At 41.5% G+C, this 16,842-nt stretch overlaps 1 protein-coding gene across 1 annotated transcript in view; it reads right to left on the reverse strand.

The window, feature by feature from the left end:
• Positions 1–16,842, reverse strand: part of PLB1 (phospholipase B1) — a 203,633-nt gene that overhangs the window by 139,299 nt on the left and 47,492 nt on the right. Inside the window, exons 19-21 of the mRNA XM_044659597.1 lie at positions 4,769–4,827; positions 2,000–2,073; positions 810–853 (exon numbers count right to left, since the gene is read on the reverse strand). Of these exons, the coding sequence (XP_044515532.1) occupies positions 810–853; positions 2,000–2,073; positions 4,769–4,827 (177 nt within the window). The remainder of the gene's footprint in view (positions 1–809; positions 854–1,999; positions 2,074–4,768; positions 4,828–16,842) is intronic.

Consider the following 16,842-nt stretch of genomic DNA (forward strand, 5'->3'; position numbering starts at 1 on the left):
TCCTTCCTTCCTTCCTTCCTTCCTTCCTTCCTTCCTTCCTTCCTTCCTTCCTTCCTTCCTCTTTCTCACTCCTTCCCTCCCTCCCTGCCATAGATCTAGAGCTGCTGAGATTGTGACTTTCCCAAGATCACAGATAAATAACAGAGGCAGGATTCAACTTGGGTCTTCTGAATCCAAATGATGCCTGCTGGCCTCTCCTTAGACTGTAGTAGATTTTTTGACAGCAGGGACCCTATGTGTGCACGGAAGTATGAATATATTGACGAAAGGAGAGCACCTTTCTTTTTTTGTCGCCAGCCCTTAGGACAGTGCCTGTTGGTGCTTAATAAATGCTTGCTGACTCCTCGACTGCCCACCTTCCTCCTCCTCTTTCTTTCAGTCTCTCCATGGATTTCCAAGACTAGAAGCAGTTTGGAGACTCTTGATGTCTCTACCCACCTTAGCTTAAACTCCCTCTCCCCTCACTTTCTCTTTAGAAACAGCATCCCCACTAGTTCTCTCAACCTCAAGGATGAATCACATCTCAGAGCCCAAGAGCCCAGCCCAGTGGGGGAGGGGAGTAAAAAGGGGTGGGGGTACGAGGCTCCAGAGCCAGGGGTGCACTGCCCCCTGCTGCATCCTCAAGCTTCCTGGCCCAGTCCCCATCCTCTCTGTGGGCGGCAGTTTCGTGAGTTGCCTCACTGTAAACGCTGCCTCGAGGGGGCGGGCGGATGTTCTACTGGGGCTCCCTGGGCTCCAGAGGCCACCTGTGCTATAAATCGGCTCGGCGCTTCCCAGCCCCCACCAAGCGCCTCCAAGCAGGTACTCACTTGCTAGGGTGGTGACTGTGCTGATGTTCTCATTCCCTCCGATACTGTTCCGGGGGAGGAAAAGAAAACAGCCATCAGGCGAAGAAAACCAAGAAAACAGCACTACGCACTCGAAAAGCCACTTTCCTTCCCTCCATTAACCTCTTTGTACAGGAGAAAGAATTTTCTCTCCCCTCCTGCCTATTTCCCCCCAAATCCAACTCTTCAATATTCAGTTTAAATCAAAATTTTAAAACTGGAAGACACTTTAGAGGGCTCAAGTTCAACCCTTCTCATTTTACAGTTGAGGAACCTGAGTCCCAGAGAGGTTAAGGGGAATGTCCAAGAGAGCAAGGGGTAGAGCTGGGATTTGAACCCAGATCTTATACCTTTAAATCCAGAATTTTTTCCTACTATGACCCATTTTGTTTACTCAATGCTTGGGGCTTGGATTAAGGGAACTAAACTAATCAACATTTTTACTTTGCCTTCCTAGCTCTTGTGATCCACAGGGGCTGTCTATCACATTAGAGGCTTCAGCTTCCAGATAATTAGGGAGTGGGAAGTGGGGGTGGCACCTGGACAAGGCTTAGTTGGAGTGCCCAGCTCCTTTCTTGCCTCCAGTCATGCCTTTAATGGGAAGTTAGGAAATTCAAAGTAGGTTCAAGTGGAGTGATCACTTGGAGTTATGGACTTGAATCAGAATTTTATGTGTTCTACTTATGACCTAAGAGACTTTGTTCAATTCTGGGCCTCAGTTTCCTCATTTGAAAAATAAGGTGATTGAACCAACTGGTGGTGGAGGACCCTTTCAACTCTTGAATTCTATGATTCTTTATAAAGGGGACAGAACACTCTATGACACTGAAGGTCTAGTCTAGCTAGAGTAGGTAGAAATTCTTGTGAATAGTGGAGAGACCCTGGAAAAGAGTAGCTGCCTGACTTTTCCAGATCAAAGCTTCCATATATTCTATGGTTTGGGCCCCCAAATTAGTACATAGATCTCAAACTCTATCCTTGGGGTAACTGTTGACATCTTTCAAGTGTTATGTGCCATTTTCATTCATCAGGTTATGCTCATGGTGAAGAATAGCCTGACATCTCTTCCCTCCTCTGCTCACCCCAAAGGAGACTCCTTCAACATACTCCTTGTCTTCTGGAAACCTTGCCCTCATCTCTCCCCAAAAGGCAAGGGGTAGCGACACACTCACCTCCAAGAGAGACCTCGGTATTGAGTTAGGACATCAAGGACATTGCCAGGCATAGATCCTGCCCCATTACCTGCCTGACATTTAAAAAGGAGAGAAGAGATATGAGTTTCTCAGAAGAGATTCATTTGTTCTCATTGCTTGAAGCACTCAATTATCCTCAAATCTTGCCCCATCCAAGAAATGCTCATGTAGACTGATATATTAGGGCACAATCAAATGTAATAGACTTTTCTTCTAGCAGCAATGCAATGGAAAACCCAGAGGAACTTATGAAAAAGAATGCTATCCAGAGAAAAAACTGTGAGCATTTCTTTTTTCTCCTGTATGATTGATTGTGTAGTTTGATGAGGACATGATTAGGGATCTGATGTTAAAGGATCACTCTACTGTAAATATGAATAATATGGAAATAGGTTTTGAACAATGAAAAAAAAAGAAATGCTCATGTACATTTGGAGGTGACAATGGACCATAGTAGCTATCTAGATGGCATGTATCCTATCCCCTCTGAAATCAAGCTCTTTGACTGGATAGGGAGTTAGGAGATCAGAGTTTGGCCTCAAGCAAGGAGGCTGGTAGCCCAATTCTAGCTCTGACATAAACTAACTATGTGATATAAGGCAAGTCCCTTATCTTTTCTGTGCCTCTAGCTTCCCATCTATAAAATTATACCACTGGACTAGTTCTTAACCTGAGATCCTCAGATTTCTTAGAGGGTCCATGAATTTAGATGAGAAAAAATTATATCTTTATTTTTACATATACATATATATAATTGTTTATGTATTTTATATTATGTATTTATTATATAATATACACTATATAATAATATGATATATATTTATATATATTTATCATTCTGTGAATGAGGTCCATAGACTGTGGTTCAGAGTGTCAAGAGGGTCCATGACACATACAAAATTAAGCATCCCCAGGCTAAACAATCTTTGAGATCCCACCCAGGTCTAACATTCTACCTATTTCTAAGCACTCTAAGCTGGCAAGTCATGCTTTGAAGAGGAATCTGACAAGGAAGGAATAAGCTCAGATGTATTGGTTTCCCAATCTTTCACCCCAACCCTATTCTCCAGTTTCTGTGTTCAAGTCATGCCAGGAGCTGTTGCCTCATTAGGGAAATTTCTTGAAGATCATTCAGGAAAAAAAAAAAAAACCTATAAAACTTTGCTGACACTTGATGAGTCACCTATCCTGAAAGGATGCTAAAGAAAGGAACTAGGAGGGCCAGCAGTAAGTGGTAAAGCTCAGAACAAAAGCAACCCCCATTGTTACTGCTGGGTGAGTAAAAGTTGCCAGGTAGCATCCCAGGGGGAAATCCCAGAAAGCTAATGAAAAATCCTGTGCCCTTTCTAGCTGTCTAAGTCCATGTGGTATTTGTAAGGTTTCTGAGATTGTGTTGGGGGAGGGTTTTCAAAGCAAAGGAAAAGGTATTAAATTGCCAGCTCCAAAGGAGATATGAATCTCCAGAAAAATGTGCCAGATCTGGTAGCCTGAGAAATTTTCTTCTTTTACCTGGGGTCCTTTCCCATGTTCACTCGCTTCTTGATGACCTTCAGAACTACCCTTATTCTTCTGTCCTGTCTGTCCAGTTTTCTCCCAGTGTTGCTAGAGGGGTTGGGGATGGCCTGTAGTTTCCTTTTAGAGCACAGGTAGTAGGGAGTTGGGAACAATTTATTAGCATCATCCACTCTTCCTACTGCCTTGCCCACTGAAGCAGTTCAGTAGTAGTTAGAGGTCTATACCTGGAGCTGGGAAGACTTGAGTCCAAATCTGGCCTCAGATATTTACTAGCTGTGCAGCCCTGGACAAGTCACTTAACTTCCTTATTCCTCAGTTACCTCATTTATAAAATGGGCAGCTACCTTCTAAAGTTAATGTGAGGATCAAAAGAAATTAATATTTTGCAAACCTTGAGTGCCATAAATGAGAACTATTTTGATTTTGATTATAATTATTATTCTTACTAACCCTTCATTCCTTGTTATTACACATTCCCTGACTACTCTTGTCAGGTAGGCCCCTCACCCTTATCCCAGCCTTAAATTTCAAAATTACCTTCTTTGCCTTCACCACAAACTGGCAGTGGTAGAAGGTTACTGGGAAGGGCATGGTGGGGATGAAAGAAAACATCCTGGAACTTTAAAGTGAAAGGGTTTAACTACTACAGATGTGAGGGACAGAAATATGGAATTTGCTCTGAAAAAAATTTTGTTTCCAGGTCCTCATGCTAATGAAAGTTCCCTTAGCCCAACCCAAAACTAAAGCACACGTCTGACCATGTCACTCCTCAGTTCAAGAAGGTTCAGTGGCCCTCTAGTGCCTCTAGAATAAAAGACAACTTTGGTATTGCAATTAAGATCCTTCACTATCTAGCCTCCACCTATTTTCCCTGCTTTATTACATATACTCTTCCCCCCAGCCAAACCAGCCAACTTGCTGTTTCTATATGGAGTATTCAGTCTCTGACATCTGAGCCTTTTTATGGGCTGTCTCCTAAGCTTGAATGCTCCTCTTCCTCATATCTGAATTGAGAGTGTCAAAATTTTTTAATTTACTTCTCTGTATATATGCTAACTACTGCCTCCAAAGATGTAAACTCCTTGTGGACCAATTCTACACCATTTTTGGTTTTGTAAACCTGGAACTTAGCAGTGTCTGAAATACAGTAGGCACTTAATAATTGCTAATTGAATTGGATACAACCCAGCCAGACACATGCTCCTTCTCCTTCCCCCAATCCAAATGACTTACAGTAAGTGAGTCTCCCAGGGCTCCAATCACCTTGACATCAGCAGGTCTCAAATGATGAACTGAAATATTACGAACAAATAGGATAGAATGGAAGAGGGCTTAGATCACATATGATCTATGGGACCTCCCCCAACACCACAGATCAAGAGCATCTAAATCTCTCTCTCTCTCTCTCTCTCTCCCTCTCCCTGTCCCTCTCCTTCAACCCTGCTTTCTCCCCCTGCCATATCTCTCTCTCTCTCTCTCTCTCTCTCTCTCTCTCTCTCTCCCCCCTCCCTCTCCCTCTCCTTCAACCCTGCTTTCTCCCCCTGCCATTTCTCTCTCTCTCTGTCTCTCTGTCTCTGTCTCTGTCTCTGTCTCCTCTCCTCTCCTCTCAGTAAGTTTTCCTTACTGCATTTACCTTAAGGATGAAGTCACATAACGCAGACCATTTGTTTTAAGGGACTGAGGTAATGAGAGCTGATATTTATATAACACTTTAAAATTTACAGAAGCCTATAGCTGGGATCATAAGACTGTAAATCTGGAGATAGAAGGGACTCAGAGGTCATCTAGTCTAACCCTTTCACTTTACAGATGAGGGTCCTGAGGTCCATAGAGGCTAAATCAGTGCCACACAAGTAGTAAGCATCAGAGCTGGCCAACACACCCAGGTGTTCTTGACTCCAATACCAGCCTTCTTTCTATTGCATTTGAACCCCTCAACAATCTGGGAACATTGGTACTAGGTATAGAATTATTCCCCTTTTTACAGGGAAGGATATTAAAGTTTAGAAAAGGGGAAGTGACTTTCTTCTGGTTTCACTACTAGAAAAAATCCAGAATAGAATCAGCAAATCTAGCACTCTTTCCATCTACCATCTTGCTGTCCAGGCTTGCTGATCCCATGGGTGGGGTCAGAAAAGATCTTTGTGCATTCCTTTGTAAACCTTTTACCAAGCCACATAAAATCAACCAAATTATTATACAACAAAGAGGAAAATACATCATTATCTACATTTTCTTCTCTCTTGCTCCCTCCCCTTCCTTCTTTCCTTCCTTCCTTCCTTCCTTCCTTCCTTCCTTCCTTCCTTCCTTCCTTCCTTCCCCTTCCCTTCCCTTTCATTCCCCTTTCCTTTTCCTCCCTTCCCCTTCCCTCCCCTCCCTTCCCTTCCCTTCACCTTCTTCCTCCCTCATTCCTTTCTTTTTGAGGCTAAAGCATATACTACATAAAGTATATAAATATTGTTATTGGAAACAACACTGGATCTTAACAGCAGACCTGAGAGGCAGCTATGTATAGTGGAAAAAATAATAGATTCAGAGTCAGAAGATTTCCATGCTTTGCAGTTAATGAACAAGGGTTCAAATCCAGATTTTACCATTTACTGTGGGATCTTGGGCATGTAACTTAATATTTTTCCTTTTGGAGACTCAGTTTTCTTATCTGTTAAACAGGTGGAGAAAGATAGCTTCTAAGGTCCCTTTTAGTCCTCAATCTATGATACTACTTACTAGCAGTGACTATATTCAAATTACCCTACCACTCTGTGCCTCAGTTTCCCCACTGGCAAAATGGAATTATACCACCTACCTCACAGGATCTGAGGAAAGCACTTTGTAAACTGTATACATATGGACCCCAAAATACTGACATTCATGTTTTCATACAACTGAACTTTGTGATCATAGTCAAAACTCTCTAAGTAATTTAATCTTCAAAAGTCATAACTCAGCCTCCTATTAACTACCCTATCCCATTCTCAGCATGGTGGGCTGAATTTGGAGAGCTGAGAGCTAGGTTCAAATCCTGACTCCAAATGTATCTTTCTGTCCACCAGATTATGCTTTCTCTTAACCTATCTGAGGCACTGTTTTCTCCTTTATAAAGAGAGGCGTTTGGATTTGGTGGCCTCTGTGGTCCCTTCTGGTTCTAAATCTTATAATCAGAGCAATCCTGGCTTCTACTTTAAATCCTTGCCTGCCTTTCTCAATCAATCAACAAACATGCCAGGCACTGTGCTAAGCACGGGAGGCACAAAGAAAAGTAAAAGACAATCCTTGCTCTAGTGGAGCTTCATTTAATGGGGGAGACAACATGGAAGTAACTATGTCTACACAAATTCTATACAAGATTAGTTGGGAATAACCAACAAAGAGAAGCAGCAGAATTAAGAGAGATTGGGAAAGGCTTCCTGTATGAGGTGAGTTTTTTAGCTGGGCATGCGTCCATGTCAGAAGGAAGCCCATAAGGGCCTCCCAAGATGCCTCACTCACATCGAAGGAGAGTCACTGACTCTGGGTTAGAAATAAGGCTCGGTGGTTTAGTAGCTAACTAGTCAATCTCTAGGCACTTATTAAGTACTTACTATGGGATAAACACTAAGTTATGTGCTAGGAATAGAAAGGCAAAAAAAATCAGTCTTTATTCTCAAGGAGCTCACAGGCAGATGGGTGAGATAATATACAAACAACTATGTATAAACAAGATGTATACAAGAGAAACTGGAGCTAATCCACAGAGGGAAGGCACCAGCTAAGAGGCATCTGGAAAGGCTTCTTATGGCCATTGCCCAAGACAGGTAGACTGAAACTGCTAGAGTATCTAAAAATTTTATTTCCAAGGGATCTTGCTTTCTCCTGGCAAAGAGCAACCATATTTCATAAAACATGAAGCAATATAAAAAGGAACTAGATGCTTTCAACAGCACAGGACTATAACACACTAGCCCAATAAAAACCAGCAGCATAATTATATTAACTCAGGGGCTGCATTAACATTTAATGAGAGAAAGGTTCAAAGTGTTCCAGGTCTAGACACTTGGGCATGGAGACGATGGGTCTGTCTAATTTCTCTGCATTTGCAATGGCCAGAAAGGTCTCATTCTCTTTAAATTCTTGATTTCCTTGGAAAAGCAGAAGTCACTTGAATTATTCCCATGGTCGACTGAAAACTTCACTTTCACTCACATTGTAGTTTTGCCATATATCTATATATGTATAGAGATATATGTATGTATATATACATACATATATATATTTTTTTTTTTCATTCATACGTGGAAATAGTTACTGACCAGAACCATCACTAATATTGCTGATGCCCAGGATGAGAGATTTGCAAGTGGGCAGCAGAAATCTTAGATCTAGGGAGAAAGGGAGAGACTTTGCACTTCAAGACACATGGCCATGTAGTGGAGAAGTCTTGGGATGCTGCTCCATAGTGAGGAGACAGAGAACTCAGGAAACACTAGAGCAGTGATGGTGATCCTTTTAGAGACTGAGTCCTGAAGCTGCAACCCTCATGCCCATGTAAGCCCCCACCTTACCCCAGACAAGGGAGGGAGGAAATGTTCCCATTGGGCCGCTAGACAGAGGAGTGAGTGATGGGAGAATGTCCTCAGACACAGTGGAGAGAGAGAGAGGGGAGCAGCACCCTCTGGCACAGATGACAGAGGTTCAACAACATGGCACTAGGGGATCATGTGGGCTGTAGTGGGAGAGACCACCACCAAGGAAAAGGGGCAGTGTAGGACTGGGCTGAACCAAAGAGGTACGTACTTACTGCGGGATGGGCAATGTGGAGGAAGATGCTATTTTATAACATCCAAATTTAAGTAAATACATATATATATATATATATATATATATATATATATATATATATAAATTTGCTGAGGGAGTACAAGTGTGGTCAGCACCATCTAAATGTTCACACCCTAGGGAAAAGCCCCAGTTATCCTGTCCTAGTTATGTCTCTCCTATTGCCAAATGATCAGAAGCTACATGTAAAACTGAAAAGACTGATGTATCACCATTGGTTCTTTCTACAAAGCACATGTGAAAATGCTACCATTTATTAATAATAGGGATAATGATCAGGATGGACTTATTTCATTGAAAGAAGGAGCTTCCAAATGAACAAACTTCCTTAGATGTCTTCAAGTCCAGTCTCTCATAGTGCCAATGTAGGCTGGTACTTTCTGGGTAACTGAGAGCCTTGTATGTTCACCTCAAATACTGGGCGATGAACAACACGCCTAGGGTCACAACACCAGTAATTCACTTATAAGAAACTTTAAGGTTCACAAAGCACTTTCCTCACAACAATTCAGTGAATGGAGTAATGTGATTATTATTATTGTTCCCTTTGCTGGAGTCCCACCACCAGCTTCCCTGCTTTCTAGGTTCTTGCTTTTTCCCTGCTGGTATTTCATACTTATGACATGGTTTTTGAAGTATAACTTCAAGTAATATGGATATGACCAATAAGAACAGGCTTCCAGATTGAGGGACTAGAAGGCAAAAGACAAGACTTCAAAGAATCTGGCCAAGACAAGACTATGACTAAAGATTGGCAACTTACCCCAGAGAATTACACCTATATTTCTTTATCCATTGGTGGTTTCTACTATACCTAGAGATTCTGCTTGGATACTTAGAAGTGAGAAAGAGCAGGGAATTTATAAATTTCTCAATGTACCCTCTGGGCTGCCCAGGTCCCTCTAAAGATCACATCTAATCCACTTGCTAGTAAAAGGGGCAGCTGAAGTTAACCTAATCACTTGCCCATTTAAAAGAGGAGAAGGAAAATCTTCCCTAGATTTTTTTTCTCTTGTCTATGCTGAAATCTCCCTCAAAGAACTGGCTCCTTCATAGCAAATCTAATGAGTATAATATTAAATCATTCGTGGAAGAGGAAGAGAGTTTGAACTGATATCTGAAAATATAAAGAGATAACACTTTTTGTTTGGCCTTGATTCTAGATTGTGTTGTTAATATTATCAATGCCACAGATAGCTAGAGACACAGTCCAGTGATTTGGTGATATGGCAAAATGTATTATAGATGATCCTAGAAGGAAAGGTCAGTTAAGTGATAAGATTAAATCTGTGGACTGATTAGTTGAATATTATCTTTTGATAGATACATCACTAAAACATTCAAGATCCTGCAGATTTTGCAGATGGGAGGTTTTGGACTTTATCAGAAGATAGATCGTGTACCATAATGAATCACATTTATATAGGATTTAAGGTTTACAAAATGTTTTATATTCATTATCTCATTTGTTTTTCATGACAAATCCATGAGGGAGGTGCTATTATTACATGAAGAAAATGAAGGAAGCAGCGTGACACCATAGAAAGTTAAAGTTTGATTTAGAACCTACCTTTAAGGCTCTGGACAAGTCACTTAGCCTCCCTAGGTCTCAGTTTCTTCATTTGTAAGATCAGAGATTGGGACTAGACAGTCTCTGAGCTTTTATCTCTCCTTAATCTCTTTTCAAGATCAGTTGTTTTTGCCTTTATTTCACATTTTCTTCTATTTTTTCAGTCTTTTAATTTGTTTGTTTCCTGTTTTCTCATGGGAGTCCTTAACTTCCAGTTGGTCAATGCTAATTTTTAAGAAGTTATTTTCTTCAGTGAAGTTTTATACCACTTTCTTTAGTAATTTTTGCCTCTATTTACCAAGCTGTTAATTCCCTTTTTAATAATTTTCTTTCATAGCTCTTATTTACTTTTCTATTTTTTCTTCTACTACTCTTATTTGGTGAAATTTTTTTTTGCTTTAAAAAAGTATTTCTTTAGCTCTTCTAGAAATTCTTGTTGGGTTTACATCTAATCTGAACTTATTTTAAAGTCATTTTCTTCTTTTGTATTTGGGTCTTGAGATTCCCTGTCATAATAGAAACTTTTTAGGGTAGGTTCTTATTTTGTTGTGTGTTCATTTTTTTCAGCTTATTTCTTAAATTTGTGATATAATTGGGCTCTACTTACCTGGAGGCAGGGAGAGAGATGACTAGCCTGAGTCTTTTATGTACTTTTTGCTGCTTTCATAGCTGTGTCTGAGAGCCTGTAAGTATTCAGTACCTCCAGTGTAGTATGATTCAGGGAGAGGGTCATTGACCTCTTAGTCTATATAATATCTAAATTCTAAATATTACACCAACTAAAAGTCTCAAAAATATTGTTGTTGTTCAGTCACGTCTGATTCTTCATGATCCCATTTCCAGTTTTCTTGGCAAAGATACTGGAGTGGTCGGCCATTTCTTTCTCTAGTTCATTTTATAGATGTGGAAACTGAGGCAAATGTGACGAAGTGATATGCCCAGTCTTGATTAGAACTCTGGTCTTCCTGACTCTATACCCAGCACTCTATCCACTGCTCTACCTAGCTATCTGTGGTGATTTTGAGCAAGTCAAGTTAGTGTCTCTGGACTTCGATTCCTTCCCCTACGAAATGTTACTAACATGCCCTTGTACTTAACTTACAGGGCAGTATAAAGATCAGACGATCGTGGGATGCCAAAAATTTGACCAGGAAGGGACGTCAGGGGCCATCTTGGTCAAACCCTCATTTTCCAGTTGAGGAAACTAACCCCAGAGAGTGTAAGTGACTTTCCTTAGATCCCATAGAAAGTATGGCAGAACTAGGACTCAAACCCAGGTCCAAAGTCAGCATTCTTTCTAATGTTCCATACTGCTTCCCCTAATCTTTGTAAAGCAGCCCCAAAGTGCCATTTAACTCTAAGCTGTTATCATCTCTCTATTTTTCACTGCCTCATGACTGACCAATAGAGTCCAAGTCACATGAGGGAACTAGAAAAGAGTTGTGAAACTTATATGAAAGTTAAAACGTCATCTCCCTTCTTTTACAGCATACGATTGTGAGAACCGCATCCTATTGGCACTGAGCCTCGTTTTCTCAATTCTCCATAAACTTTCCTACTGTCTCGTCTTATTCTTTGATCTTTAATGTACTCTGTCCACATAGGTGACCCCATATGGCCCACATGAAGAAGTGTCATGGCACTGATGAAAGGACAACTGGTAGGAAAAGAAAGGAGGACGCTCTATGCTCTCTGACAATTCATCGCCATCCTCTAGGGTGCAAATTACTTTGTTCCTTTGTCCAGTGGGAAAAACTTTATGTTGGTTAATGGGTTTTTCTATTTTCCCTTGATATTCTAATCACATTATGGAGACTCTAGTAATGTAAAATAGCATGTTTAAGGCCCCCTAGTGGATAGAGAGTCTAGCCTCCAAGTCAGCAAAACATGAGTTCAAGACTTGCCTCTGCTATCAGTTACCTTCTATCTCCTGGCATCTCTCTACAGCTTTCTTTTTTTTTTTTTAATTTTCTTTTAAAATTTTTTAAACCCTTAACTTCTATGTATTGGCTCCTTGGTGGAAGAGTGGTAAGGGTGGGCAATGGGGGTCAAGTGACTTGCCCAGGGTCACACAGCTGGGAAGTGTCTGAGGCCGGATTTGAACCTAGGACCTCCCATCTCTGGGCCTGGCTCTCAATCCACTGAGCTACCCAGCTGCCCCCTTTACAGCTTTCTTTTGCAGAGTAGTCATGGATATTTGCTTTGGTAGTTGGAACTTCCTCACAGAGAGTTCCCTGCATGGATAAACCCTCAGATCCAGTATGTGCCTATTCGCATGCATGCACACACACATACACACACACACACACACATACACACACACACACACATTCAAACACTCACAAATATTTGAAAAGTTGCCAAGGATGTGTATCTATGCATGGGGACAGGTAAGAGATTAGCAGTATTTATTCTTCATTGACCAGCACAGAAGATAGAATACTAGATCTAAGGTCAAAAAGGCTCACACTAGTGTAACCTTGAGAAAATCACATAATCTCCAGGAGCCTCAATTTGCTTATCTATAGAATGGAGATAATAATGCCTACAATCTCTCCTTTCCAGAGTTCCTGGGAGGGGTCGATAATATAAATAAAAGCACTTTGTAAGTTTTAAAGTATTCAGTTATCATCTTCATCTACATTATCACCATCATCATAAAATGCCAAAGTTTTGAGACCCATGACTTATTTACCAACCTTACATCCCAAGGAATCCACTGGCTCATAGAACTATCTTAGATGCCTACAATTCTCTATGATGGATTGGAGGGAGAATCATAGCTGGCCAAAAACTTGATTCTCTTGAAATTCCCAGAGCCCACCTTTCCAGGTAAAATTCAGATAATTTTCTGCTCTTCCTTTTGGGAGAACCACCAGTTTCAGTTCTGAATGCCCTAATGAAAACCTAGATCGTCAAATATCAAATTTGATATTTAAGCTATGACATCACACTGCCACCTTACCACAACTGGTTAGACTAAGAGGACAAATCTAACCTCAGTTGATGAGCACTACACAGGGTTGTTTACATAATCTTTTTATTTTTTTAATCCTTACCTGCCATCTTAGAATCAATACTGTGTATAGGTTCTAAGGCAGAAGAGCAGTAAGGGGTAGGCAATGGGGGTTAAGTGACTTGCCCAGGGTCACACAGCTAGGAAGTGTCTGAGGTCACATTTGAACTCAGGACTTCCCATCTCTAGGCCTGACTCTCAATCCACTGGACTATCTAGCTCAGTGATTCCCAAAGTGGGCGCTACCGCCCCCTGGTGGATGCTGTGGCGATCTAGGAAGGCAGTGATGGCCACAGGTGCATTTATCTTTCCTATTAATTGCTATTAAAACTTTAAAAAAATTAATTTCCAGGGGGCTAAGTAATATTTTTTCTGGAAAGGGGGCGTTAGGCCAAAAAAGTTTGGGAACCACTGATCTAGCTACTCCACCCCACTCCCATTTACCTAATCTTGAGAGTCATACCTTTACTTATCACTGATGAAATACCATACTTGCCCATGGCAAAAGAATGAAATGGGCCAGGAAAATTCAGTGTGTCCTTTTCACTTTGATTCATCTCTAATGTTGGGCAGGATTTTAGATTTAAACTTAGCAAACACTTATGCACTCACTATGTGCCAGGCACTGTGCTAAGTGCTTTATAAATATCTTTATTAGATCCTCACAAGCACCCTAGGAGGTAAGTGCTATTATTATCCCCATTTTACAGATGAGGAAAATGAGGCAACGAGCGGTTAGATCACTTGCCCAAGGTCACATAGCTAATGTTTGGAGCCAAACTGGAACTCGGAGAACCAAGAGGAGACCCATCATTCATATTAAGATGGTCCCCAGTAAATAGAATAGTTGGGATGTATTGCTATCATGTCCCACTCACTGTGACCAGATAGTTCTAAATGTGTCTATTTATTCCATCAATACCTGTCACCGTGTGTCTCATATCTTAAAGTGCTGAGATTTCTCTCTCATTTTATGTGGCCAAATATCAGGAAACATCAGGGTCAGATAAGGAAAGAGGCTCCTATCTTATCGGAGGGAGAACGTTCATTGCATAGAAGACCTTGCCTTGAAGTTTATTTTGTCATCTTGCGACACAGATGATCTAGGTAGGCAGCCAGAGTGTACTTTCAGGGCAATAAGATTAGAAAAGGGATGACTCCCATTGAGTGGTTAAAGACTATCTCCTCCTGAATCACTGAGGCAGTTGAGAATTATCTCTGCATGAAAGTCTTCATTCTTTAAGGCCATCTACAAAGGTTGTAATATTTGTAAAGCTCTTAGCCAAGAGCCTGGAAGGAAGGAGCACTCGTAAATGCTTGTTCCCTTCCCTCTCTCCCTCCCCACTCCTTTTCTCCTTGACACAGGCCATTCTCCTAAGCTAACTAACTATTCACTTGTGCGCCGCTGGAGTCACCTCTTTATATTCTGCAAGCTAAATTGCCAAAGAGAATAAGGCAAAGGCTAAGGCAAAGAAGGCAGCATTGGGGGTTTTGGGGGTGAACAGAACTCATGATTTTCAGCTCCTAATCCCAAGGGTTTTATTTATGACGTGTGTGACCATGGGCGAATTCCTCTCACTTTTTGGTCTTATGAGAACTTTGGGTCTCAGTTTCCCCATCTGTAAAGTGAAGGGGCTGTAAAAAGGAAAGGTTTGGTGGCTAAAAGCAAAACCATGAGCAATGAGGGGGAGATGCCAAGATGAGAATTTAAGCTTGAGGTTCGGAAAAAACTTCCTGGTAATGAGAACTGGCTAAAAGTGAGATAGAGGTGAGGACTTCATCCTCATTGAAGCTCTTCAAACAGCAAAGGTTGAAGAACTACTTGTTGGGCATGTTATAGAGGAGATACTTTTGGGGAGTGATTGGACAAGATGGCCCCCAAGGTCCTTTCCAGATGCTTTAAGTGGGGAAAATGCCTCCCAGTTAGATAGGCACAATCTTTGTGGCTCAGACAAAATATATTCAGGAAGAAAAAGCCCCCTGAGAGGCGACACCAAGAGAGGTCAGACCTCCCTGGATCATGGAGTGAGGGGTGAGATGTTAATTTGCTTCTAAGCTACTTGAGCCAGCTGAAGTACTTTTCCTTGGTTCAGAGGTACTAAGTCTCAGCTCTTATGGCTTTTTCAGCCTGGAACAGACCTTTTCCCTATGGCCTCCATTGGTGAATCCTTCTAGAATTTCCATTTTGAGGAAAGGTAGGCCAGCCATCTTACTGGCTCTTCTTCTGGCTATCTGGACTTTGCCACCAGGGCCCCACGTGAGAACCTCTCCACCCCCATTTTTCAATTCCCTTTTGTATGTTGCCTTCCCCTAATAGAACACAAGCTTCTTGAGAGCAAGGACTAAAATGTTTCGACTTTGTATCCCTACCACTCAACAGAGTGCCCGGCACATAGGAAATACTTAATAAATACTTGTTGACTGACTGAGGCAAAAATCCAAGTTAGGCCTAGATACTTGGTTCCCCACTAACCCCCACACTTAACCCAAAGATAAGAAGAAAACTTTCTCCAGTTTGAGACCTCTCATCTGAACAAGACCCACAACAGAGTCCAAGATCAATTCTCTGAACTTATATTCTATCTTCTCAGCAACCTGTCAACATTGCTCCTGACACCTTAAACTGTGACTAGAACACTGAGTTACTGGAAAGCAGAATCCTCATCTTTGACTTTTTTGTTTGCCTGTGATCTCTCAGCAAGGTGATTGACTCATAGGGCTCAGTTACTGTTCCCAGAGGCAGGATGGCACAGTAGATGAGTTATTGGACAGAGAGATCTGGGTTTGAATCCTGTCTCTCACATTTATCCTGACATATGGCTTCATCCAGAACAGATAATGTGTCCCATAATGTGAGCTCCTGGAAGACAAGGGCCCCAGCTGAAATTTCTTCTCTATTGCCCATATCTCCCCGAAAGGTGAAGTACACAAATCAAGAGCTCCATAACTATTTGTACAAAGAAGAAATAAATGAATGAGTTCATTGAATACATGACAAGGTTGAATTTAGCCTACAGGGGCCAACCCATAGAGCATACTCTGAGTTGGCATTCCTGGTTCCACTTGAATTAAGCACTGGGGCTCACTTATGACCACATGTGATTCTGGCCTAATGAGGTTTTTTTTTTTTTTTTTAAAATAACAAAAGGCCCCCTTATTATATGTGGAGTCAAAAGAGTTGGTGAACAATAGATCTTGAAAAGAATATGATTGGTCTTCTGTATCTCTCTTTCCTTTTCCAGTCACAAATCAGGTCAGGGCTGTTTTGAAATGCTTCTCAACATGGGGTAGGACAGAGAACAGGGTGGTATGCCATTATCCCCTCCACTCCCAGTTACCATGTGGCTATGAACGCATGGCATCAAAAGCATGTATCTTGGTGGCTTGATGGATTGAGAGCCAGGCCTAGAGAAAGGAGGTCCTGTGTTCAAATCTAGCCTCAGACACTTCCTAGCCAAGTGACACTGGGAAAGTCACTTAATCCCAGTTGCCTAGCCCTTACCACACTTCTGCCCTGGAACTGACGGAAGGTAAGAATTTACTTTTTTTTTTTTTTAAAGCATATATGCTTCCCAAGCAAACCTAAGCCTGGGTTTAGGCTGCTTCTTTTGAGTCTGTTCTTTCTTGATGTTAGGCAAACCAATGTTCTGAGGTGATTATGTTCAGGTTTGAAGGCAATTATGAGTTTGAGAGGTCCAGAGGCTTCGGGATCCATTGAGTTGGAGCTAGATGGTGGCAGGGGAAACCTCTGCTTTGGAGAGACCACTGACAGAGAGGATTGGCCTGAATCAGCCTGGTCAACCAGTAGACAGGAGTTGTTTGGACAGCATAGAGCTGAGATGAAATTTAAAATGCCTTATTAGCACTCCTGCAAACTGCTTTATGTCCTAATGAGGTTTAGTTATC

Source organism: Gracilinanus agilis, chromosome 2, assembly GCF_016433145.1.
Source record: "Gracilinanus agilis isolate LMUSP501 chromosome 2, AgileGrace, whole genome shotgun sequence".
Taxonomy (NCBI): domain Eukaryota; kingdom Metazoa; phylum Chordata; class Mammalia; order Didelphimorphia; family Didelphidae; genus Gracilinanus; species Gracilinanus agilis.